Here is a 27,366-nt window from a genome sequence, read left to right as displayed (position 1 = left end):
ATATTGGAAGTGCACTCCACCCCTCCGGCCTTTCCCTCAAATTAGATGGCTCCTTCTAGAAGCTTGATTTAAGGAAGGCACCCAATGGCAAAGAACTGGAATTTGAGATGATGCCCATCAATTGGGGAATGGCTGAGCAAGTTGTGGTATATGAATGTGATGGAATACTATTGTGCTATAAGAAATGATGAACAGGCAGATTTCAGAAAAACCTGGAAAGACTTGTATGGTCTGATGCTGAGTGAAGTGAGCAGAACCAAGACAACATTGTACACAGTAACAGCCACGTTGCATGATGACTAATATTGATAAACTTAACCCTTCCTGGCAATACAAGGATCTAAGACATCTCCAGAGGCCTTGTGATGGAAAATGCTATCCACACCCAAAGAAAGAACTATGGAAGCCAAATTGCTAATTTTTTTCTCTTCTGTTGAGTTTTGTTTCCTCTTTCTGATGGTTCCTCCTATTGGTTTTAATTTTTACTTACAACATCACTAATGTGAAAATATGTTTAATATGAATGTAAATGTATAGCCTATATCAGATTATGTGCCGTCTTGGGGAGGGTGGTGGGTAGGAAAGGGGAAAAAAATTTTAAACTCAAAAGCATATGTGATTATTGATAAATCAAAACAAATTAATAAAAAAAAAAGAAAAAAAAAAAGGAAGGCACCCAAACTAGCAATGTCTCATTCCTCTCAAGGCTTCACTGGAGACTTCTACCATCCCCACCCCAATACTGGCTACCATTTCTTCTCTTCCCACTTTTTCAGCTTCCTTTAATGGAGTGGTCTTTCCCCATTAGAATCTAAGTTCCTGGAGGACAGGGACTGTCTTTCTTTCTACTACCTGATGTCATGGTCTTCTTCGAGAACAAAGGACAAAACACAACCTGTGAGTGGTAAGTAACTGCCTCACTGGGGACCCAACTGGCCAGTTCCAGTTGGGCAACGCAACCTGCTTTCTTTCTTTCCTCCTTCCTTCCCTCCCTCCCTCATTTCACCTCTGTCCACATAAGGAATCATACCCTTACCTGTGGGCGCTCTGCCCAAAGGAATATAAATTTTGATCACTAAAATCTTGCAAATCATCTTAAAGACCATGCCTTAAACTCAAATCACTCTGGCTCTCATTATTTGCTGTTCCTCATCTGTCATTCCATTTTCCATCAGTGCCTTTGTTCTTTATTTTTTTTCCAGGTTTTGTGACTCCAAATTTATTACTCTTTCCATTGTACTGATATTTCCCCGAAATGAGGATACATCTGACTGAAAAAGGAGGTGTACCTGTTACCTAGCAAGAGTGGAGAAAATAGGATAGCCTGAGGATTACAGGGCATCCACAAAATGTTAACAAATATACAAACAAGCTAGACAAAAGTCTCCTGTGTATCTGGTGGATGACTTATGAGATTTATGGAACTACATGGACAAGAATGACATGGGAGCAGAAGTTACATTCTGCACTGGAAATGAGATGACTTTGTTGTTGTTCAGTCATTTTTGTCATGTCTGACTCTTGGTAACCCCATTTGGGGTTTTCTTGGTAAAAATACTGGAGTGGTTTGCTACTTCTTTCACCAGCTCATTTCACAGATGAGGAAATCGAGGTAAACAGGGTTAAATGACTTGCCCAGGGTCATATAGCTAATGTCTAAGGCCAGATTTGAATTCAGGTCTTCCTGACTCCAGGCCCAGCACTCTAGCCACTGCACCACCTAACTGCCCCTAGATGATCTATACCAATGACATAATGGCTCCAAGGAGGTATTAAATAAATTAATTTTATATCACAAAATATATAGGGTCTGTTTGAGAGAGACTTTAATTTTTGATAGTTGAAGCAACATGTTTACTTTAGCTGGACAAAATTCCTCAATATTCAATAATTTGAATTTTAAAATAATTCTTTTTTATTTGGATGGAAAATAATGTTGAGAGGATTTCTTCAAAGCACTTTTAGAAGGATGGCAGAATGAATTAAAGGTGAAGTTGCCCAAGCTAGCAGGAGACTCAAAACTATAACCCACTCTATTCAATGGAGACACCAGTCTTCCTAAATGTCAAAATGTGGCAAAACCTTGTAATGACAGATCTTAAAAAAACAAAAACCCTCTAGCAATTCCAGTCCTGACCATTTCACCCCAGAATACTCTTATACAAACTGAAGTGGCCTTTTCAAAATTTAATCAGGTGTGTATAGGGTCCATTGGTATCAAGCTTTAACACTTGTCTGTTCCCCTAAGTTCCATGTCTCACCACCATACCGGCTTCAGCACATTTACTGTTAGCAACAAACTCTTTTTCACACAGAGTCACAAACTGAGAATAAAGCACAAATCCTTCTTCTTTTCCAGAGTTGGTGTGGTACTGCATGTTTCTTCCTTTCACTTTGCCTCCAAGGGTGGCTTGGGGGATGATGAGGATGTTCCCAGGTAGATCCAATATAGAGACATGCTTGCCATTTTCGGTCTCACTTAATTTCACTTTCAACAGTGTGCTAACCATTTTAGGCAGAAGGTCTTCTTCAGCACCTTTGAAGAAGCAGACATAGATCGCTAATGCTCTCAGAACCTCGACGCCGCCCTGGGCAGGATGGATTTGCAGCTTGGCATGAAGGCATTGCTGCAGGAGCACTCGGGTGTGTGGCGGCCAGCCAACCTCGGCCATGGTGGAGAGCTCACCTGAAGATTGGCTACGGCCACGGGAAATCTAGTCTGCCTTTGCTCTTTAGCACAGTTCTTGGAATCTCTTCCTCCTTTCAAGGCTTTTCTCAGGTGCTATTCCCTACCCCACCTCTACTCCACCCAACACCAACTTTATATTTACAGTTTATAAAGCTCAGATTGATTTATCTCTAAAGGGAATGAATATTTTGATCTCTGAAACCTTTTTTCTTCTTGAAGACCAAGACTTAAACCCAAATCACTCTGGCTCTCATTGATCAGCCAACAATAGGTCCCAGCCCAAGCCTCACTTGGTCATTGTTTGGGCCCTGATTGGCTCAAAGTGAGTGTAAATAGCAATTGTTTCTGTTTTGGTCAGAAACCCTGAGGGTTTTCCCTTCCAAAATTGATTTTTTTTTTTGACTAGGTAAAAAGAGGCCACTCTTTGCCTCATTTCTTACCTACCTTTGATCACTGAATGGGTGTTGCCTCAGCCAAACTGAGACTTGTTAAAGACCTTAGCTTAAAAAGGCCAAGGCCTCCCACTGCATCAGGGGCCATCTCCAGTAGTACTGATCTGTATCTTGCCACTTGACCCAGATGGCTCCAGGAGAGAGTGAGGCTGGTGACTTTGCAAGGCTCTCCCTCACTTAAATCCAATTCACTTGCATGTCCTGGCATCACTTCCCTGATGTCACAGTCCTCTTCAAGAAAAAAGGACAAACAAGTATTTCCAGTGCTTATCACAGTTCCTGGCATATAGTAAACACATAATAAATGCTTATTTTAAAAAATTAAAGGGGCAGTTAGGTGGCGAAGTGGATAGAGTACTGGCCCTGGATTCAGAAGGACCTGAGTTCAAATCCAGCCTCAGACACATAACACTTACTAGCTGTGTGACCCTAGGCAAGTCACTTAACCCCACTGCCTAACCAAAAAAAAAAAAAACAAATGAAAAAACAACTTAGTCATAAGCTTAAGTAATAATAAATTTCTGATCACTGATTAATTACCTCATTAGTTTACAAGGATATATAATTGGTAGTTTATTAGGTGTAATCAATTGCCCCTAGCTAGAACTATAAAAAATTCACTGAATCCTTCACTGACAATCTGTTACTGGGTGGCCACCAAAGCAGACTCTTGCATTCCTCATGCTTGGTGATTCAAACATTATTCTCCATTTGCTCAAGAGGAGGGATTGATGTGATGTGCCAGACACCCGGGAAGGAAATACCTGGCTGTGGGAGTACTAACATGAGACAAGCTTACCTAGACCTTTAGGAATTAGGCAGGTGGTTTGTTCCTAGAGGAGTCAATATTTTTTTTTTTAAAGTGAGGCAATCAGGGTTAAGTGACTTGCCCAAGATCACACAGCTAGTATGTGTCAAGTGTTTGGTTTGAGGCTGGATTTGAACTCAGGTCCTCCTGACTTCAGGGCCAGTGCTCTATCCACTGAGCCACCTAGCTGCCCCTAGAGGAGTCGATGTTTATAAGCTATTTATCAATAAACAACATCCATCTGTGAGTGTAAATCTTATTCATGTACTATCAATCTAAATAAGCAAATGTAACAGTAAATCATTTTTGCACATGCACCATACATTATAGATGGTTTGTTTGGCAGAAGCAGAAAGGTGATATTTAGAAGTAAAGGTGATATAGAAACAAAAGTTATCAATACTTTTAGTAAGAAGGGGAACTGGATGCCTCATGAGGTAGTTCTCATTACCAATAAGGATTCTTTTTTTTTTAAATGGGAATTTAGATAAAAAATAAACCAAATAGCTAAGTAGCTAATAAGTTATGTCCAAAAGAATCATGTAATAGTAGAAAGAACACTTTAATGGTTATCTAGTTTAGTCCATTTTACAGAGGAGGAAATAGATCTAGCAAGGCAAAGTAAGTACTGTGGTTCAGTGTCAAGTAGGTAGTAAATACAAAAGCTGGAACTCAAACCCATTTCTTCTGATTCTAAGACCAATGCTCTTTTGAAACTGTATCTCTCTGCCTTCCTCTTCTCCCCTTCTCCCACTCTTCAAAGTACAGGGTCTTACTCCTACTTTCATCCTTCCAAGAACATGTGATTTATCATTGTGAGTACTCTCTTCACCAGTGCAGATCATAAACCAAATGTCTGTAACAAAAAAAATTCTTCATTTGGTGGCCAACCATCTGTTGACATGCCTTTCCATACTTAACTAGGCTGTTCTTCAGAAGACAGACACTATGTGTCATCTCTGGGTCAATACTTGAAATCTTTCCAGATTGATAGTTCCTGACAAAGCTTATAGTTAGCTGGCATGGCTGACCTTAATAAATATTCATTGATTTAAATAAAATTAAATCATAAACATCAAATTGGGATTGCACTGCAACGGTATAGACGAAAGAGCTCTAGACTCAGAGTCAGGGGGCTTGTATTCTAACCCAGGTTCAGCTAACAAATCTTGGTACTTTTCTTTGTTTTGTGGGTTGCCACAGGTGAAGTATTCATCACCTAGTGACAAGTCTACTGGTAATGAACTTCTCCATTTTCTAAGGTGGTCCTTGGAAAAGACAGTTTGTCTCTGATACCGTACTTGAAGCTTTTTTTTTTTTAAGCACTGTATAACCTTCCAAATCACTAGAAGATATTCTGAAAATCCAAGGTTGCTTCTTTGTATCAGAATCCTGGTACTTTAGGCTAGGTACACTTAGGATCTTGGAACTTAGAGTGGGAAGGAATCTTAAAGATAATTTAGTCGATCCCTTTCATTTTATCCAGAAAGAAAATGGAATAGGGAAAAAGATGAACTACCACACCTCATTCAGTGACTGGAGTCTGAGGGTTCAAAGCAACCACTACCAAATTTTAGAATTGGAAGTGACCATAACGATCATCTAGCTCAATATTGTTTTGTTTTATTTTTTTACAGATAAGAAAAAATATCACCCTTGCCACTGCTCAATCAGACTTCTTCAAATATTAGCATTGGTATAACTGTAAGAAGTATCCAAAAGTAAAATGAACAACTTGAGGAAGTATTGGCTTCTCCCCAACTGAAGGTCCTCAAGCAAAGATCAAATGACCATTGCTTGGATATTTGTATTTTTGTCCAGTGCAAGATTAGACTAGGCTGGGGCAGCCAGGTGGGGCAGTGGATAGAGCACCGGCCCTGGATTCTGGAGGACCTGAGTTCAAATGTGGCCTCAGACACATAACACTTACTAGCTGTGTGACCCTGGGCAAGTCACTTAACCCTAGTCAAAAAAGAAAAAAAAAGATTAGACTAGGCAACATGTAAGGTCCCTTTCAACTCAGATTCTGTGATCACTAAGCCTAGCTCTCAATTTTCTTTAGTTTCCAGACTTGCTTTGCTAGGATGAAGCAAGGTTTACAAAATACTTTATATACATTTCCTCAATTGACCTCCACAACTCCCTGCTGGGGAAGTGGCAGCACCTATTACTACCACTATCCGTTTTACACGAGGTTTGCCACGTGCTAAGTTTTCAGATCGAATTCAAATCCATCCGGTCCCGGGTTTAGGGCCCGAACAAGACTCTAGGGAGATGACCTAGCCCAACCTCCTCATTCTACAGATAGGGAAACTGAGCCCAGAGAAGCGCCGTGACTCGTCCCAGATCACGGGCAGTAAGCGGATGAGCTGGAATCTGAACTCTGCCCGAGAGGCCTACAACGCGAAGCTCCGCCCACTCCACCACAAGTCCAGCGCTCTGGATGCCTGCTTCCTGCTGTACCTCCCCACGTCTCCCCGCCTGCCCCGGGCCCAGGAAGGTGCAGGCTCTGGAGAAGCTGACGCCCAGCGCCGGTCCCAGAAAAGCGATCGTTCGGCTTCCGGCCGCGTGAGGTTGGACCGCAGGAAGGTTTGATGGGCTGGACGAAGGCATCAGGAAGCCATGCTCCTTCCAGTCCCACACTTCCGCCAAGGTGGCCGTCGCAGGCCCCTCACAAAAATGGCGGAAGGTAGGCGGCAGGTTCGGCTCCTCCCCCGCTCCAAACAAAAATGGCGTCGTACGAGGAGCGTCCCACGCGCCTTTCGGGACAAGCGGAAGTGACGCGCGGGGCAGAAGCCCGGCTCATGGAGCCGGGGCCGCGGGGCGCGCTGCGTGCGGTGGCGATGGGACCGCTCCAGCTGCCGGCTCAGCCGCCGCCGCTGCCGCTGCTGCTGTTGCTGCTGATGGTGCCGGGGGCCGAGCCGTTCGAGCCCATCACCGTGGGCATCGCCATCGGGGCCGCCTCGGCCCTCACCGGCTACCTCTCCTATCCGGACTTCTACTGCCGCTTCGTGGAGTGCTGCCGCGAGGAGCAGCCGGTCAACGCCTCCGGTAGCGCGCTGCGGCCAAGCTGGGGGCCGGGGCGGCGGAGTCGGGCTCGGGGATCCTGGGGAGGGCGGCGTGCGCGCGCGGGGGATCCCCGACCGCCAGGACGGCAGGACGGGGGGGCGGGGGCAGCTGCCAGGCGGGAGCTTTGGATTTCAAGGTGTGACGGATCGTGCAGATCAGCGGAGTAGAGGTGGGGGTGGGGGGGCCGGATTGTGGACCCCCGTGGGGTCGGTGGGACTGGGGAGGGCAGGGCAGGGGAGTGACACTGTGGGTGGTCTGAGCGCCAAAGCGGGGGGGAGGGGGGATCACAGTGACACGTCAGGTGGAGGAAGGAGCGATGGGGAGAAATGCAACTTTTAAAACAAGAATACAGTTAGGACTGTCCTGTAGTTTGAGGAGGGGCAGGAAGGGTGTGAATTGGAGCTCTCTAAGTAAAGGGAAGTAGGACGGGAAAGCCTAGGTTGTAGTGTTTATTGTCTGCACCTATTTCACGATTCCTGGCTCTTATCTCCCCTTTACACTTGGCTTTAGGTTGCAGATTGCAGAGGTGTTGGCTGTTAAGGCTACCTTAACAGAAGGGAACTCAGATAAGAACTTAAATTCTTGGTGTCAAAAGAAACTGAAATGGTAGCGTTTGTGAGAGATAATTATTATAGGTGCTGACCACTGAGCCTCCTCTGTAAATGCTAGTCTTGGTAAGCTTTTTGTGGGCCAAAGGGAACAATTGCATTCGAGAGAAAGTGGGAAGAAAGAAGTGATAGGTTTGAGTGCTTTGTCTTAGGATGAATCTGGCTAATGCGAATGAGGATTTGTGAAATACGCCTTACAGAAAGTGGAGATAAAATCATAGAGTGATTCTGAGTGTGTTTTCGAAGTGACTTTATTTAGCATGCATAGTTGGGCGTTTTCTATGGGGCTTTTCAGAAACTCTTGTAAGTCATTTTCCTAGGCCAAGTCAAAGCTGAGCCCCTTGTCATCATCCTGATCTGTTTTTAATACGCGTCTCTCTCTTTTTTTCTGGGGTGGTTCATTCAGCGCTGAAGTTAGATTTAGAAGAGAAACTGTTTGGACAGCACCTGGCTAGAGAGGTGATTCTCAAAGCATTGACTGGCTTCGGGAACAACAGGAATCCAAAAAAACCACTGACTCTCTCTTTACATGGCTGGGCTGGCACAGGCAAGAACTTTGTCAGTCAGATTGTGGCTGAAAACCTTCACCCGAAAGGACTCAAGAGTAACTTCGTCCACCTGTTTGTTTCTACTCTGCACTTCCCGCATGAACAGGAGATAAAATTGTATCAGGTGAGAGAACTGATTGGTTTCAGATCCACAGATTCACCGCATCCAGTGTTGGTGGTCGGCTAGCGCGTGCTTCTTCATTGCAGTACTCCTGATCTCTATTGAGATCTACATTTCCTAGCCTGTGCAGTAAAACTTTTTAAAAATAATTCTTTGTGGGGCAGCTAGGTGGCGCAGTGGATAGAGCACCGGCCCTGGAGTCAGGAGGACCTGAGTTCAAATAAGGCCTCAGACATGTAACACTTACTAGCTGTGTGACTCTGGGAAAGTCGGTTAACCCTAACTGCCCTCACCAAAAAAAAAAAGTCTTTGCCCTTGGTCCTTTTGTGTGGCTTTCTTTTCTATTCTTTTTATGAGACTAACTTGGGAACTTCTTTCAATTTCATTTCTTTGAAATTGTCCATTAGGTTAAACTTTAAATTGTGTGTTTGTATTCTGTTTCAAAAATGTAATAAATGGATAAATAATAATAATAAAATGGATAAATGGATAAAAATAATTTCCCATAGTTCTTGCTTATAAGAAATAGAAACTTAACTGAACAAGGAAGTGCAGTTACAAAGTCTGGTTACCACAACATTCTTGAAGAAATAGAAACCAAGGGGCAGCTGGGTGGTGCAGTGGATAGAGCACTGGCCCTGGAGTCAGGAGGACCTGAGTTCAAATGTGGCCTCAGACACAAAACACTCACTAGCATTGTGACTCTGGGCAAGTTACTTAACCCTATTGCCTAGGGCCCCCCCCCCCAAAAAAAAGAAAGAAAGAGAGAAATAGAAACCAAAATGATAGAAGAATTTGGAAAAGAAAATTGCTATTCTTCCAAATCTTTTCCTTATATTGGTAGGCTAGCAAAAATAGATGAATGTGCCTTTTTAATATAACCTCCTGAGGGGAAAAAAAGGTCTTTTGAAATGTTACTGCCTTTCATTTAGGAGGATGAGGGTAGGACTTTTAACTTTGCCTTTTACTTAATGGCCTCAAAGTAAGCAAATGTTCACTTAGCCATTTCATAAGATATTATCTCCTTCACCCTGTGAATCTGTATAAAAGTTACCTTTGTGACTTTGGCCAAGTCATTTTAATTCCCTGGGCTTCAGTTTTGCCATTTAAAAAATAAAAATATTAGACAAGATGACCTAAGATATTCCAACTGTAAATCATAGGGTTCTTTGTTGGAGTCATAACTATTTATTCATGTTGACTTTTTGCTTACTGGGAGTTTTTGTTCTTGGACAAGATCTAAAAATTGTGAGTTAGAACCTAGAATTGATTTCTCACTAAAGGTAAATTTTAAAAAATGGTCTTTTTCCCTTTCATGAGTTCAAATCTGGTCTCAGACACTTCCTAGCTGTGTGACCCTGGGCAAGTCATTTAACCCCGTTTGCCTCAGTTCCTCATCTGTAAAATGAATTGGACAGGGAAATGACAAACCACTCCAGTATCTTTGCCAAGAAAACCCCAAATAGGGTCACAATGAGTCAGATATGACTGAAAAACAACTGAATAACAATAAATTTCCCCTTCCTATATTTCCCTTCTAGACTTCTTGAAAAGCACATTCTGTGTGTTATTTTATTTATTTATTTGCTTTTTGGTGAGGCTATCAGGGTTAAGTGACTTGCCTCAGGGTCACACAACTAGTAAGTGTTAAGTGTCTGAGGCTGGATTTGAACTCGGGTCCTCCTGACTCCAAGGCCAGAGCTCTGTTCACTCAGTGGGTTATTTTATTGAATAAATCACCATGCACTTGAACTTCCTCTATCTATCAATGGGAATGAGTAAAACACAGTATGATAGCTGTCTTTTCAAATTGAATAGGTTACTATCTGTAGACAAGGTTTGGTTTGGTAAAGCCATTATAGAGCAGAAGGCTTGTGAATTTTTTTTTTATTTTTTTGGTGAGGCAGTCAGGGTTAAGTGACTTGCCCAGGGTCACACAGCTAGTGTCACGTGACTGAGGCCAGATGTGAACTCATGTTCTTCGGACTTCAAGGCCAGAGCTCTATCCATTGTGCCACTCAGCTGCCCCCGAATATTTCTTCCAAGAAAAAAAGTGGGCAGTTGCACTGAACTTGTAACCAGGAGTGACCTGGGTGTAGAACCAACTTCTGCTGATACACAGCTCCATAATCTTTAACAAATAATGCAACCTATCTGAACCTCAGTTTCCACATCCATTATAGTAGAAATGAGAAGAATCATGCTTAAATTACTTACCTCAAAGTGTCAAATGTGATAATGTATAGGAAGCACTTTGTAACCCTTTCAAGCACAGAGAGGCATCCTCTAAAGAACCAAGTGTGTGCAGGGCTTGAGTCAGAAAGTGCATTCAGACCCATTGCTTACTAACTTGTCTTCAGCAAGTCGCTTAACCTCTCTGAACCACAATTTCCCATCTGTAAAGTGAGATAATACCACCTTTAGTATTTGCCTTCTACAGTTGTGAGGTCCACATGAGGTAATCTGTTAAAACACTTTGCAGAGCTTAAAGCGCCATAGGAACAAGAGCTCTCCATGGTAAGAGCCAGGAGTCCTCTGCCTTCAGCCCATTTCCACTCCCTCTGCCCCTCACCTCCCATGCAGGGTTTCATATTACCTCTTCTCTCTTGGTACAGGAGCAGCTGCAGAAGTGGATTCGGGGTAATGTGAGTGCATGCGCAAGATCTGTTTTCATATTTGATGAAATGGATAAATTGCACCGTGGGCTCATTGATGCCATCAAGCCATTTCTAGACTACTATGAGCAGGTTGATGGGATCTCTTATCGGAAAGCCATCTTTATCTTCCTCAGGTTAGGATGTGGTGGAAAGATTTGCCTTGTTATTCTTTTGGTGGGTATTATGGTACTCAACTGTAAGGGAGGCTTCTGAACTTTTTTCTTTATTCCATAAATGCTGAGATAAGGCCCCTCTGCAAGGCTCTAGGGCCTCTCTGCCTTAATCTGGTCAACATTCAATTTAACATTGACAGTCTGTGAGAGAAGATTGAGTTGATCAAACTGGAAACCCTCTTTGTGCCAGTATTATGGTATGGGGTGTGGGAAATAGAAAGTCATAGGAACATAGACTTAGAGTTGGAAAGTACCTCTCTGGTCATCAAGTTCAGCTCCATTTTACAAATGAGGAAACAGGCCCAGAGAGAGTCAGGGACTTGTCTGGGGTCAGAACAGTGGCAGAGCTAACATTTGAACTATGGCCTCTCACTGTAGGATCCTCAGTGCTCTTTCCCTGCATCAGGCTTCTGTAACATTTCATCGGGATTTTGTCATAGTGTATTAATATCATATCATAAGCTTATATTAGCATGATGATGAAGGGGGTGAGGTTGCCTGCCTACAAAAAAATCCAACATGCAGAGAAGGTTGTGGGGCAAAGGGGGAGGGGGCATATAGAGTATTTTAGCTTTTTGCTTTACTGAAGGCCTTGCAATAGGATTTCTGAATATACATCCAGGTTCGTCGGTACAGTATTACAATATGACTTGATAAATAAGAATTAGATTTAGTTTGTCAGAGTACAATATGAAGTATACCTGTACAAAAAAGTTACATTGAAGAGAAAATTTCAACTTTGACACTTGATAGAACCAAGCCTTGAATAAATTTGACATCCTGGGCCTGACAATGGAACTTCCTAACATCCAGGACATCAATACTAAGCCAGGCCTTTCTAAGTGAATTAAGGGGAAAACTGCCCAGTCAGTTATTAAATATCAGAGTTTTGTAAATACGTATTTATGAAATGCCTACCTTGTACAAGTTGACATTAAGGGTTACAAAAGAAATTAAAGATATAGTCTGTACACTGAGTATTCTACCTAGAAATAGAGAGTAATCTTTATATACCTATTTGTGTCTAATGAGAGCCATCTCTAGGGCGGGGGGTGAGGGAAGGAAAGAGAAAAAATTTACATGATAATTTTGTTGTATATTTGAAAGGAATAGCAAGTTGTGTATAGCAGATTTGCACTTTCATGTGTAATCATCTTTTTTATTGTACTATGTTATGGAAATGCTTATTTTATTCCATAAATAAAAAATAAAATTTAAAAAGAAGAGGACAAAGGGGAAAAAAAAGAAATAGAGAATAAGCTCCTGTGGATGGGGACTGAGTCTTTCACAGCATCCAACAGAGGATCTTACATGTATTAATTGCTTAGTAAATACTTGTTGAATGAAAAATAAACAACAGAACAGCCCCCCCCACCATTATAAAAATCTTTGTTTTATGCTGGGTTCTAAAAAGAACATTACTTTAAGCCTTTCTTCTCCTTCACCCCGCCCCCCCCACCCCGGCCACCTCCACTCAGCAATGCAGGAGGTGATCTTATAACCAGAATGGCCCTTGATTTTTGGAGGGCAGGAAAAAAGAGGGAAGACATTCAGCTCAAAGACTTGGAGTCTGTGCTATCTTTAGGAGTCTTCAATAACAAAAACAGTAAGTATGCACGAAGAGCCCTTTGAATTAACCAAAAGCCTTCTCTTCACATGGATTTTTTTTTTTTTTTTTTTTTTTGGTTGTCTGTGAAATTCTACTGTTGGACTTGGTTTGATTACATCTGCTGCCCGGTGTGAAGCTGAATCAGCATCCTTGCTTTTTATCCATTGATGCAATTAAGATGGATTGAGAGCCATTAGATGCTACACATCTACCAGTTCTTTCATTGGTCAATGAAAGTGTTTCTAGGATCATAGAACTTTAGAGTGGATTTTACAGAGAAGGAAATGAGTCTGGAGAGGTGACATGACTTGCCCTCCCCATCATAAAGAGCCAATGGCTAGTCAAATCAGGGTTGCATCTCAGATTCTTGGATACATAAGCCAGTGCCTGATCCGGAACCATCATGTTCTCAGTTATTTGCGTCTTTTCTCTCTCAATGACGTCTTTAATAAGTTGACAAATGAAAAAAAATTATGTATAAAATCTGCTGGGTGAATAAGGAGATGCTGTGATCAGAATTGATATGTTCTAACAGGAGTAACTGAAGAGGGTTTAACATGTTACCTCTTTGCAGGTGACATCACTAACACTCAGATTCCATTGCTTTTTTAAAGACTATTTAAGATAAGGAGAGGACCTGTGCTTTCATTGGCATAAGGAATTCCCAGCTAAGGAAATCCTTTACCAATGTAGGTTGGCATTTCCTGCAACCTATTGTCATAGAGAATTGCTTGGGTTCTGAGAGGCAGTATGTGTCAGAGATGGGACTTGAACCCAGGTCTGCTTGGCCTTAAAGCTGTCTCTTTGCCCACTCCTCTGCCTCTCTTGGAGGTTATTTATTTACTTCCACTGAAGTCCTACCCCGCTGTCTTATCATGAGGTTGATTCTGGGTTCTCAAAGGCTGTCAACAGAGAATAAGTTCAGGAAGGTCCTACCAAGATGGAAACAGAGAACAGACCCAGAGATGGACTGGGTCTCTTATTTGATGTCCAGCCAAAATAAATTTGAAATGGCTCCTCACCAGTTTGGTCACAGAGTGATGATTTTTCTACCACAGCAATCCTTGAAGACTATAATACTGAGTTACAGAGAGAATATTTTTATTCTCTCACACTGCTAAAATTATACAACTTTGTGGTATTGAAAAAGTTTTTATGAGACATCAATCACAGCTTGATTGTCATTCTTCCTTGACTTTCATCTAACCCAGTTGTGATTTGTTTCACAGGTGGCTTGTGGCACAGTGGCCTGATAGACAAGAGCCTCATTGATTACTTTGTTCCGTTTCTGCCCTTGGAGTACAGACATGTGAAAATGTGTGTGAGGGCAGAGATGAAATCAAGGGGTTTTACCATAGATGAAGAAGTTGTCACAAAAGTGGCAGATGAAATGACGTTTTTCCCAAAAGAAGAGAAAATCTACTCCGATAAGGGCTGCAAGACGGTGCAGACAAGGCTAGATTTTTACTGATCTCTTACTACAAGAGAAGCAACCAGAAGATGCAGCCAACCAGGCCCTGCCTTTCTGAAGCACTTTTGAAGACCCTTTTTAGGAGTCTGCGCATTTGCACTTACTGACTTTTAGGAAAGGTAGCTTTCTAAGAAGAGTGGATTTTAAAAACATATCACTAAAGAACTTTGCAGCCCAACTGTTAATTTTCAGTTGAAGGTGGGACTTGAAAAATTCCATTCAAGCTCATCATCCCTAACATTGCCAGAAGTGGCCTTTACAACTATTTATGTTTGTAAAGTAATTGGAATTTACTGCTGACTCCATAACACCTGCTGTGTGTCAGAATTACTGTCTTAACTGAAGGGAGTTCCCTGTGGCTGGCCCAGATGTGTCCAGATAACATTAGGTCTTCACCTGAAGAATTTTAGATTGGATTATTCTGTTTACTTTCTGCTCTTTACACATAGAACATTTATCATTTTCAACAAGGATCATTTAAAATCTAGAGCACTCCACAACTACAAAGCCATACTAGGTGAGAGTATGTGGCCATACGGGCCTAAATCTCTTGAGCTCAATGAATTGTGCCATTGAAGGGACTTGCCTCATTTCATAATCAGCCCATAGTATTAACTTAGGAGTGTTTCCAGCGAGTGTCTGTTCCTCCTTCTATGGTGACGTGGAGCACTGAGGTCACCTAATGCAAACAAGGCCTATTGATTCAGTGCCTAGTTCATGACGCTCTCACACTTTTTCTGGTCAGAAGACTACACTGTAGCTCTAAACTTCAGCCTAACATCCCTGAAATACATCTCCAAACCCTGTTGCCAAAATCAAATCGTTCTTTAGGACCGACATGGTTCAGAAATTGGGTCACTTGTTCTAGTAGTCAAACACTTCTCTCTCTCTGTTATGACTTATATAAGGGTCAATCTTGAATTTGGTCCTTGCAACTCTAGTGTGAAATGCTTAAGATTTGTTCATTTATGAACATTCCAGTGACTCGTGTCACTGAAAGGTCATTGCATGTCATAACTGGTATTTTCAAAGGCATGTTTTTGATAGTTCTGAAATATATATGAGAAGTGTGAGAAACTGCTTATTTGATATAAAGGAAGGTATAGAATGGAGTTATAGTTTATCCTCTTCTCCATACATATTCTTAAACTCAAATGGAGTTTGGATTCTTATTTCTAACTTTATAGTAATGTAAATGAAAACTAAGAGATCCGATGTGGTGGCTGGTTATGGTCTGCATTGCCATGGGAACCTGAATCCTGTCGATTCCCCTACGTTGACTGAGTTGATTGCCTCTTTGAGGGAAGTAAGAACATTTTTTTTATTCCGGTACATGTGGATACTATAGTTGCAGTGCAACTGGTTAATCGTGCAGCCTTTTTATACATAAGAGAAAGTTATAGAATGAATATTTTTATATGTTAAAGGATTGGAAAAATTCTAAACACCATATTTAGTCTTTTAATAAAATTATCCCCAGGATGGCACTTTCTATGTTTTTAACGTATATGCTCAAATTGGAACAGTTGGCTACTTTTATCACCTTGTGGGTGGGTGGTCAGGTGGTGACCTGTTTATTCTGATGCAATAAACTGAACACATTAGTAACCTTAGGCCTTTGGACTGTTGTTTCTGATTTATAACTTTGAAAACCTGCAAGTAATTCTCCTATCCCCTACCCCTCTGTCCTGTGGTTTTAAGTGTTCCCTTAAAAGGTGTGAATGAAAATTTTAAACTATGAATAAAAATTAATCAAAGCTGAAATTTTATCATTTGATGTATAATGTCTTCCTTTCAGTAGTTTGTTATTCAACAATTTTTAACAAAAAATACTTGTTTACTAGTTGTTTAATTAAACACAATTTTGATAAGATGCTTTAGTATGGGTTGCCACTGCCTGGGAAATAATGACTTTAGTCTTATTTTAGGTTCTTAAGGTCTAGAAGTTTGGAGAGTAACAGGGGTGGTTTTTCCTAACAGCCCAGTAATACTAGGCAGACTCACCATACCTAAGTTGAGTGCAAAGCTTGTTTTCATTCACACAGGGTCAGTGGATTGGGAAATTAGAATTGTTACAAACAATTGTTACATCAGAACTCGTAGAACCTTTTCTAGATAAAGTAAGATACTCCTAAAGCTCTTTGCAAACCTTAAAGTGCTAAACAAATGCTATTAGTAGGAGTAATGTTTAACAGCACAGAAAAGAACTATTATCTATAAAATGTGTGAAAACCTGGTGAAAAACTTAAAGCAGATTATTGATGTTTCTTGATGTCATAATAATCCAGTTACAGTGCAATGTCTTGTACAAAGCATTTTTGTCATGTCACCCTAAGAGATTAATCCTCCTTTCTACAGAAAAGGAAATAGGCACAGGTGGGTGAAATTCTTTGAGCAGTCTTAGAGCTATTAAGTACCAAAGTCTGGATTCAAACTAGTCTTGGAACTCCAAGTTTTGCCACTCAACAATGCTGCCTCTTAGCCATATATATACAACTTGGAACCAAGAAATTATGTTGTTGGACATGTAAAGGCTCTCCTAAACTCAGGCATGACCTCTGTGCTGATCGGAGATGTGCACTGCTGTTTTAAAATATCTGAAGGGCTCTTTAGTGTGATTTAATAGGAAAAATACTGGCTTTGGTGTCCAAAGATCCAGGTTTGAATCCCAATTCTATTACTTAAGAACTTGTATGACCTTGGGCAAGTTACATCCCTCCCACCCCCCCACCCCCCGTCTGTTTCCTCAACTAAAATAAAGAGGGGCTGGGGGGAAGGCAAGATTAGTCCCTTCTAGCTCATGCTACCTTGGCACTTTGTAGCCAACTGATTAGATTTGTTTGTAGCAGAAGCACAGAGAACTAGAGCCAATGAGCAAAAGTTAGAGTGAGGCAGAGCTGTGCCCTTTGAACATTTGTTTCCTAACATGGCAAAGTAATAAATTCCCTGTTACTGTTTGCAGCTTGGTTAAATGATCATCGGTGAGTGAGGTTCTGGAGTTTTGATCTAGGTATGAGGTCAGACTAGATGACTCTTTATAAACCAATCCCCTGCTAAGTTCTTTTAAACAGCAAACTATTGTTGTGACTCAATTTATGCAACTTCCTAGAAACACATTACCGAAAAGAGGGTGTGTCTCTACCAGGCAAAGTATTCTACAAAGATGCAGCACAATAGTCTCAACCCCTTCCAGCTATCAAGCAAATGTCCAGAATTTTTCTCTTCATTCTAACCAGTAGTTTATGTATCTTTATGATTTGAGAAGTGTGTAAGGCAAGGGCTTACAGGGCCTATTTTTCTCTGAAGAAATGTATTTACAAACTAGAAAATCACATTTTATTGAAAAACCAGTTATTTGTATTTATAAATAAAAACACTATCCTCAGCATCTTTATTAGATGCATGTAAATTTTCCAAGGGTTTGGGGCTGAGGGGGGAAGAGTGTATTTAATCCCTTGATCATAAAAGCAAAAACTGGTCATTGTAGAGAAGGGCTTAAAAATATGGCAGAACTCACCACATATAAATAAGGACAGCAGGTGCATAAATAGTACAGTTGCTCTTACTTCGGAGCAAGGGCATCATGAGGAATAAAAAGTGAGATGGGAACGAATGGAACGTGTGATTTGGCCTTCGTTTCTGTAAGTCATCAACTGGAAACACATTCAGGATGCCGTGTCCCTTTTCAGTTGAAGAACAATCCTATTTTCATAAACTCACTGTTTCAGTCCTTATAAAAGTTTTTTGCTAATTAACAGTTATTTTAGTACTACCACACTGAACTTCCTTGAAAGGATATTTTTAAGGCTTTTTGTGACATACATACAACAAATAGCCTCAGATGTTCATCTTCTCATACATTTTTCCTTCTCTTTAAAATTTCTCAGCTCCTGTGGGCAGGACTGACAAGACAGCTTCAATTACCCTCTTCTGACAGATTGCTTTCTCCCTATTCCTGTCCCTGGACTACATTGACTGAAATCTAGGAAATGCTTTCCAGATCACTGATGTTTGTTTCTGTACTAAAGACATAATCATTATCAAGATTTTTTTTTGGTAAACTCTCAAAACCTCAAAATTTAGACTCTTAAGGATAAATTTCTCATGATATTAAAAACTACTTTGAGTCACCTCATCACATCTTACATAAAACTTACTTGTCTTTCCTTGAAACAGAAACCTGTAATTAAAATGTGATTTCAAAAAAATCATAGGCACTATTACAAACGTGTTAGGTAACGGTTGACTTCTTTCATTGGTGCTGTTCCCACGTAAGTTAGGGAGGCAGATCCAGGCTTTTGAAAAGGTTCGATGGCTATTGCAGATTCCTCTGAATAAAAAAGGCAAGGAGAAATTCCTTTTTCTATAAAAGACTTAAAATTCATTTTCCTCCTCATCTAGGAAAAGGAATTTGGGGGGGGGGAGCCCAAGTGTTTCCATTTTGAGTACTTTCCTTTTCAATGCAAATAAATGCATCCTGAAATACTTAGTCATCGTAGTAATAATCCAACTTAGTGTATACAGTTTTGCAGCCTTTATCAGAGAAAACTCTCTCTTCTTTGGGGAAGAATGTCATCTCCTCTGCCACTTTAGTTACAATATCTTCATCAACTTCATGGCCACGAGATTTCATTTCAACTCTGATGCACATTTTTAGGTGTTTGTATTCCAGAGGAAGAAATGGAACAAAATAATCAATGAGGTTTCGGTCGATTAGGCTACTGTGCCAGAAGCCACCTGGAAAAAGGAAAACAAAGTCAGTACTGGTGAAGGTTAGTGTTCTTCAGGGGAAAGAGCAATGGATTTGTAGCCAGGACCTGGGTTCAGATTCTCACCTTATATACTCCAGACCTGTGTGACCTTGGGCAAATCACTTAACTGAGGAAACAAAGTCTGTTTCCTCATCTGTAAAATAAGGGGGTTGGACTAGATAACCCAAAAGGTTGCTCCTAGGTCTGAATCTAGAATTCTGTGTCGTCAGGGATAACAAAAAGTCACCATCCCAGCATATTCTTTGGCCCATCAATACCACCTCTTGGCCCATACCTCAAAAGATATGAAAGAAAGAGAAAAGGGAAAAAATATTATAGTAGTTCTTTTTTTTTTAAGTGGCAGAGAACTGAAAGGGCACCCATCAATTGGGGAATGACTAAAGAAATTATGGTACATGAATATAATGAAATAATACTGTGCCATATTAAAATGACAAAGTGGCTGGTTTCACAGAAACCGGGGAAGTCTCATATAAACTGATACAGAGTGAATTGAGCAGACCAGGGAAACAATCTATACCGAAGCAATAGCATCGTAAAGACGAACAACTTTGAAAAACTTAAGAACTCTGGAGGATGCAGTGGCCAATCCTGGTTGCACAGGGCTAATGTTACCCATCCCCAACAGAGGGGTGGTGATGGACTCAGGGCACAGAATGAAATAGACATTTTTGAACATGGCCAATGTAGGAAGATGTTTTAAGCCTGACTACACTTAATTGTTACCACTGTATTGTTTTTGTTCTTTTTTGTTGTTCTTATTTTCAGTTGAAGAACAGGGAATAGGAGGGAGTGAAAATAAATGCTTGTTAATAAAAGTTAAAAAAAACAAAACAAGGAACAGAACCTGATTCATCAGGTTCTAAAAAGTTAAAGTTAGGAACACGAAAATAGTTCTAGATGAAAAAGTCCACATCTCCAACCCACCAGAGCTGTTGCAGCCCAATAGAATTCCTTGTCTTCCCCAAGGGAAAGAAAAGATTTAAAACAAGAAAATAGAAAAACTATGAAAATTGTTCTAAAATATTTATAGCAGCTCTCTTTATGGTGGCAAGAACTAGAAACTGGGGAGATGTCCATTAGTTGGACAATGGTTAAATAAGTTGTGATATATGATTGTGATAGAATACTACTGTGCTATAAGAAATGATGAGCAGGTTGATTTTAGGAAAACTTGCAGGAAATAATGAAGAGTGAAATGAGCAGAATCAAGAGAACATTGTGTACAATAACAGCAATATTGTTCAAAGAATAACTGTGAAAAACCAAGCTATTCTGAGTGTGTGTATATACATATATATACATATACATATATATGTATATATATGTGTGTGTATATATATATATATATTCAAATCAACTACAAAGGACCTATGAGCAAGATGCTATTCACCTCCTGAGAAAGAAATGAAAAACATAAGTATATACACATACATATATATACACATATATGTATATATGTGTGTATACAGATATATGTATATATGTATGTGTATATGTATCTAGGTCAAATGGTGACCTTCTCTTAGTGTAGGGTGGGGAGAGAAGTAGGGAGAGAGACAATTTAGAACTTAAAATGTAACGAATTACAGTGGAGGGGAAACGGGGGAAGGTGAGTGTGAATGAGTAAATCTTATTCTCATCGGATTTGGCTTAAGGAAGGAATAACAAACACACTCAATTGGGTATGGAAAGCTATCTTACCCTACTGGAAAATAGGGGGGAAGGGATAAGAGGGGGGCAGGGATGATAAAGGGGAGGGCAGATTTATGGAGGGGGTAATCAGAAGCAAACACTTCTAATAAGGGACAGGGTCAAAAGAAAGAACAGAATAAATGGGGGGTGGAATAGGAATAAGGGAAACACCTAGTTTTTCACCACATGACCACTATGGAAGTGTTTTGCATGACTATACCTTTATAACCTATACTGAGTTGCTTGCCTTCTCAATGAAGGTGAGTGGGGAGGGAGGAAGGGAAAAAAAATAAGAAAGAAAAAGAAAAAAAAAAGAAATTGTGTGTTCCCCCAAAAGGTTTAAAGGTCAGTATCCACAAAATCTTACTTCTTAGAAGAACAGTTCATTTTAATTTAGAAACATAGCAGTAGCAGCATCAATTGTATGTTTAATGTTACTTGTATGGTTACTTGTATAAAACAGCAAGATTAATAGTGTTTACATTATAACCTGTTGTGTTTGATTACAAAAAAAATTTTTTTTAATTAAAAAAAATTTTTTTAAATGTAACAAAAAAATTTTTTTAAAAGAGAATAAAAACTATGAACATTTCCAAATGTGCAGACTAAGGTCTAGAACATTCCAGACATGGAAGAGAGGAAGACTAGAAGATAACAAAGCCCCCTCCCCAAAACACTGAGTTACACACACACACACACACAGTGCCACTTACTATTCTTGTTATTGAAGACTGACACAGATAACGCCTGCTCCATGTCTTTCAGCTTGATTTCCTCTCTCTGCTTTCCACTCCTCCAGAAATCTAAAGCCACATCTGTTATTCTTTCAGCTCCTGCATTGCTGTGAAATGTATACAAAAATAAGGATTTGCTTTAGTTGCTGTTAAGACACCCCAGAATTCTTCATTCCTTCCCAATCTCATCTTACCTGAGAAAGATGAAGATGGCTTTCTGATAGGAGACCCCATCTATCAAATCATAGTAGTCAAGGAATGGCTTGATAGCATCGATAAGCCCTGCGTGCATCTTATCCATTTCATCAAATATGAAGATGGACCTTGCACAGGCACTCACATTCCCCCGAATCCACAACTGTAACTGGTCCTGGATTACAACAAACCGAAAATACCCAGAGGAGACTTCAGTAAGAATAACACATAAAAATGTTACCCTGGAAGTAGCTAAAATGTCTAAGAAATCTTTCTTTTAATGCTATCACTTGAACGCCATGCCAATCTTTTCTTTTAATCTTTTGTCACAATTAGAAAAGAAATAGGGAAGAAAATTATCCTTTGTATTCTAATGAGGAAGATACGGTCTACTGAGGTATAGTATGTTACCATCCTATTGAGCATCTAGAAAGAAATCATTTTAGGTTCTAATTGAATACTACTGATTATGAAAGAAAATAAAGCATACCTAAGGATAACCTAAAGAACATTAATTAATTAATGAACATAAGCATAACAGCTTATAACCTCAGAATGGTAGTACTAATATATCTATACTAGTAAAAGAAATAATGAAGAAAAGCAATTTAAGTATTCTTACGCATTCTCAAAAAAACCCCTTCCCAATTACTTTTGCTAAGGCAGAGTGAAATCAAACAACAGGTTATAGAAATAGTACAATGTGAAGGAGGGCTGTACTGGTAGAAGACATGAGTTCTTGTCTAGCCCTGCAACTAACTAGTTTGAATATAACATGAGCTTGAATATAACTTCCCCTCTCCGGGCCTCAGTTGCCTCATATGGAAAATGAGGGACTTCTCTACCAGATAGCTCCCTTCCAGCCTCATTCCTGAATGTCAATCTTACCAATTCAGCACAATGGACACTTCTTCAGGAAACATTACAAAGCTCCAACAACCAAACTGCTCTTGTGTATCAAACATACCCACCTCCCAAATGCCGTAACCTTTAGGAACATGCAAAGTATAATATAAAACTGACATCTAGAAAGAAGTTCTCAGAGATCATTCATTTTTTAGCATATTATCCCATAAATTTCACTGCCACCCACACAAAAACATCAAACAAAGCCCAACCCCTGTGCTGTCAGGAAGGATTCCAAATTATCTTCTTGCCTTATATTGTACGATGTTCCCAGCATGTGGAAAGTGCAATGTAGCCACAAATAGATGTACATAATCACTGTTAAGTCCACCCTCATAAATATGCTCAGCTATGATTTTGCTGACAAAATTTTTCCCTGTGCCAGTCCATCCATGCAGGGAGAGGGTAAGAGGTTTCTTGGACTTTGGGTTACTTATGAACCCGGATACAGCATTTAAAATCACTTTCTTTGCAAGATGCTGTCCAAAGAGCTTGCTGTCAAGGTCCTTCTGCAATGCTGAGGAAAAACAAAATTTGTCATGTGCAAGTAACCAACTGGTTTGCAGACTAGATAAAACATAAGGGTTGGTTCAGATCTTCTGGGATGCTAACCAGCTATGATCAGCAGTTGACTGAAATAACCTGCCTCTTCAGCCCCAAAGAAATACTGAGGAGGATTTCCTCCACCCCTTGTTATTTCTTCCCTCCTGCAAACTTCCTAGGCCCCATCTATGCCAATGACACATCATCTTCTAGCTTTTTCAAACAGGAACAAAAACTATCCACCAGTTTGGCAGACAGGACTCTGCCTCTTCAATGTCCACATCACATTTGAGGATTAAGCACCCAAATCTAACCCTACTTTATTGCCCCCCTTCTCTGGACAGGAGGAAAATGAGACTCAGATATAGACTCAGATACCACTTGAACAACGGAAGGAGACAAGACTCCCTTTTTCAATATCTCTCCTCTTCTCAATTAAGAAGATACTTTTAAGAAGATTCAATTATGAAAGTACTCTATTTTCTCTTGCAAAGAAGGTTGAAGCAGAGTCTACAAACACAGGACCCTCCCCCTCCCATTTTTTGTCAGAGGCAGCAAGCAGTCCCCTATCTCGACTCCCAACCTGCTCCCTACAAAATCTCTGGACTTATCCAGGGAGCCTCTCCCACTCTTTCCATGACACTCAAAACGTCCTCCCTTGTCCTTACCAGGTACCACCACTCCTCACCCCATCCCCACCCGATCTCCAAGTTTTACTTCTCTGTGATGTCTGTCCTTGAGGAAGTATGATACAAAGCCATGATCATTGGACTTGGGAGTCAGGCACTTTGGGTTTTAATTCTAACTTTGCTACTTTAATAATGGCTAATATTTCTAGTTTACAAAGTGTTTTACTAACAACACTATGAGATGACGGTCTTTCTTTCTTTCTTTTTTCTTCTGATCCAGACTTGTGATTTCATCTGTAAGAAGGAACTTTTGGGGTGGAAACTCCCTTCACTGATACAGATGGGCAACTCTCTGGTTATTTATAGCCATACAATTTTCTGGGGGCACTGTTAAGTGACTTGTCCAGGGTCATATAGGAGTTGAACCCAGATCTTTCTGACTCCAAGGCTAGCTTTTATCCACTACACTATTCTTGCTTCTCTAAGAGGTGATCTCAGCCAAGAAGTATGGCCAGATCTTGGGCCAGCTAATTATGGTTGGTTCTCACCAATTAGGAGCATGGCCCCAAGCCTGCCAAACTGGAGAAGTCATACAATCTCACTCAGGCTTCTTCCTCTTTAAAACTAGGGTATTAAACCTAAACCAGCAACTCCCTCCTCTCCCCTTTGGGAACTATAATCAAATCAATACTACCACTTTTTTCTGAAAAAGACTTGCCAAGCAAGCATCTATTAGATACCATGCCAGGTCCCATGCCAGGTACTGGGCATACAAAGACAAAGAATAAAACAATACCAACTCACCAGAAGTTTGCATTTTAACTGGGGAGACAACAAGGTCGCATAAGTATATATGGAACAAACATAAAGAGAGCAAATACAAAGTAGTTAAATGGTAGTTTGAGAAGGGAGGGCCCTAGAATTTGAGGGAATCAGGAAAAGCTTCAAGTAGAAGCAAGCAACTGAACCGCATCTTAAGGAAGAAAGGGGCTGCTCCAGGCATGAGGAATAGCCAAAGCAAACACCCAGAGACAGGAGATAGCGACCAACTATGCTATTATTGTTCCACTCACCACCTTACCCAAACTCCCTTCCCTAGCCACCACTCTTCTATACCTTTCATCTCTCCTTGTTAGAAAGGAAGCTCCTGGAGGGCAGGGGTCTTCTCAATTTTGTGAGGTTTTTTTTTTTATCCCCAGGGCTTTGCGTGGTGTCTGTTTCTTTTGCAGCTAGATGAGGCTGTGGAGAGGGTTTGGGGCTTGGAGTAGTCAAACACTGAGTTGGAATTCTGCCTCAAACACCTAAAAGTTATGTCACTCTGAGTCCCTCAGTTTCTACATCTGTAAAATGGGGATAATAATAGCACCTGCCTTCCAGGGTGATTTTGAGGATAAAAATGAGTTAACATATGCTTAAAGCGCTAGGTAAATATTAGTTATTATTATGATTCATCTATCCATCTATTCACACATTCACTCATAAATTTCAGAATCGGGATTCTAACCCAGGTCTTCTGACTACCCAAATCCAGGGTTCTTTCTAGTACAACATAATGGCTTTGCTAGCACCTGTATAAGCCTGGGCAAGCTATTCGTCCTTTCCAAAGGGCCGAAGTTTCCCAGTCCGGTCCAATGAAAGGGTTCAACTAAATGACCTCCAAGGTACTCTGAATCTATGGTGCCCTCCAAGGGGACCCCCGCTTCCGCCCCACATCAGAGACTGGGGTCTCTCAGAGCCGGAGTCCAGCCCTTGATGCTTCTTGCCCCCCCACCCCCGCCTCATACCCCTGACCTCCCTTCTCCAGAGAGCACTAGAGGGTTTGGAGCTGCTCATTTAGTCCCCATCGCCCCATTGTACGGATGAAGAAACAGACTCACGAGAGGCAAGGGGACGAACCCGGGAGCGGCAGAGGCGGGCGTCTGCGCCCCTACCCGGCCTCTAATCCCGTGCGTCCCGCCTTCCCCCCCCCGGCCACATGCGGTCCCTCCCCCCCCCCCCCCCCCGCCAGCCCCGGGCCGGCCCTACCCTCGCGGCTGAGGCTCCGCTTCTGGCTGCAGCACTCGGTGAAGAGGCAGTAGAGGCGCGGGTAGGAGATGTAGCCGGTGAGCACACCGGCCAGGGCCAGCCCCAGGCTGATGGGCTCCACCGCCCGCACCAAGGGCGGCGCCAGCAGCAGCAGGCCCAGGGCGGCCCGGACCAGCTTCATGCCCGGACCCGCACTGAGCCGAGCCAAACCGATCCCGCCCTCCCGGCCACGGCCTCGGCCGGTGCCGATGACAGGCCGCCGCCGCTTCCGGCTCCGCCCCGCCCCTACCGCCCGCCACCATCTTTGTGAGGGAAAAAGCACTTCCCGCGCCTTCTCATCCCACTGGCAGCAAAGGCAAGGTCGGCCATCTTGGAGTCGGGCAAAGAACGTGCCTTCTCCCTTCCGCCTCCCCTCCCCCTCCAACTCCTTAAGGCTGTGGTTCTCAAACTTTTTGGTCTCAGGACCATTTTACACTCTTTTTCTCTCCTTTTTTTTTTTTTGGTAAAAAAATAATTAATTAGTTTATTTTTAGTTTTCAACATTCACTTCCATTTTTTCCTTGACCTGATAGTCTGAAATTTGGCTGTAATGTTCCCTGGAGTTTTTATTTTGGGATCTCTTTCCCAAGATGATTGGTGGATTCTTTCAATACCTATTTTGCCCTCTGGTTCCAGGATAACTGGGCGGTTTTCCTTGATACTTTCTTTTTTTCTTTCTTTTTTAATTAATTTGTTTTTAGTTTTCAGCATTCACATCCATAAGCTTTTGAGTTCCAAATTTTCTTCCCCTCTTTTCCCTCCCCCCACCCCAATACAGGTGCAATCTGAATAGGCCATACATGTACAATCATATTAAACATATTTTCACATTATGTTGTAAAGAAGAATTAGAACCAATGGGAGGAACCAGTAGAAAGAAGAAATAAAAAAGAAAAGAGAGCAAATGGTATGCTTCGATCTGCATTCATTCAGACACCATAGTTTTTTCTGGATGTGGATAGCGTTTTCCATCATGAGACTTTTGGAGTTGTTCTAGATCCTTGCATTGCTAAGAAGAGGTAAGTCTATCAAAGCCAGTCATTGAACAGCGTGGCTGTTACTGTGTACAATGTTCTCCTGGCCCTGCTCACTTCACTCAGCATCAGTCCATACAAGCCTTTCCAGGTTTTTCTGAGGTCCACCTGCTCATCATTTCTTATAGCACAATAGTATTCCATTACATTCATATACCACAACTTGTTCAGCCATTCCCCAATTGATGGGCATCCCCTCAATTTCCAATTCCTGGCCACCAAAAAAGAGCTGCTATAAATAGTTTTGTACATGTGGGTCCTTTTCCTATTTTTATGATCTCTTTGGGATACAGACCTAGAAGTGGCATTCCTGGGTCAAAGGGTATACACAGTTTTATAGCCCTTTGGGCATAGTTCCAAATTGCTCTCCAGAATGGTTGGATCAGTTCATAACTCCACCAACAACACATCAGTGTTCTAGTTTTCCCACATCTTTTCCAACATTTATCATTTTCCCGTTTTGTCATTAGTCAATCTGATAGGCCATTTTACACTCTTTAAAATTACTGAGGATCTCAAAGAACTTTTGATTATATGGGTTATCTCTATTGATATAGATGTGACAGTGGATACAGCTGCTAGGCCTGGA

At 41.3% G+C, this 27,366-nt stretch overlaps 2 protein-coding genes and 1 pseudogene across 2 annotated transcripts; 1 reads left to right on the top strand and 2 right to left on the bottom strand.

The window, feature by feature from the left end:
* Window positions 1-1,929: 1,929 nt before the first annotated feature.
* Window positions 1,930-2,891, bottom strand: LOC114048387 (annotated as a pseudogene).
* A 3,422-nt stretch (window positions 2,892-6,313) lies between these two features.
* On the top strand, window positions 6,314-15,974 carry LOC114048615 (torsin-1B-like). Its single transcript, XM_027869655.1, is given in 7 exon segments — window positions 6,314-6,449; window positions 6,523-6,689; window positions 6,691-7,000; window positions 8,033-8,298; window positions 10,911-11,086; window positions 12,604-12,731; window positions 13,964-15,974. Coding segments are annotated over 7 exon segments (1,425 nt in total). The 3' UTR covers window positions 14,206-15,974.
* A 1,544-nt stretch (window positions 15,975-17,518) lies between these two features.
* TOR1A (torsin family 1 member A) lies at window positions 17,519-25,885 on the bottom strand. The gene is made up of 5 exons (XM_027869266.1): window positions 25,705-25,885; window positions 22,759-23,024; window positions 21,601-21,776; window positions 21,386-21,513; window positions 17,519-18,942 (listed from the first exon to the last, which is right to left on the bottom strand). The coding sequence occupies exons 1-5, from the start codon at window positions 25,883-25,885 to the stop codon at window positions 18,692-18,694; spliced, it is 1,002 nt and encodes a 333-aa protein (XP_027725067.1). The 3' UTR covers window positions 17,519-18,691.
* Window positions 25,886-27,366: the final 1,481 nt, after the last annotated feature.

This window comes from Vombatus ursinus, unplaced genomic scaffold, assembly GCF_900497805.2.
Source record: "Vombatus ursinus unplaced genomic scaffold, bare-nosed wombat genome assembly UNPS02014793.1, whole genome shotgun sequence".
NCBI lineage: Eukaryota > Metazoa > Chordata > Mammalia > Diprotodontia > Vombatidae > Vombatus > Vombatus ursinus.
This window is presented reverse-complemented; position numbering and strand designations above follow the sequence as displayed.

Coding starts and splice junctions, on each gene's coding strand:
- TOR1A (XM_027869266.1), bottom strand. CDS start 25,885: ATGAAGCTGGTCCGGGCCGCCCTGGGCCTGCTGCTGCTGGCGCCGCCC. Junction 23,025..25,704: donor GCGGAGCCTCAGCCGCGAGG/GTAGGGCCGGCC, acceptor GTTTTTCCTCAG/CATTGCAGAAGGACCTTGAC. Junction 18,943..21,385: donor AGTCTTCAATAACAAGAATA/GTAAGTGGCACT, acceptor TCCTTTTTCCAG/GTGGCTTCTGGCACAGTAGC.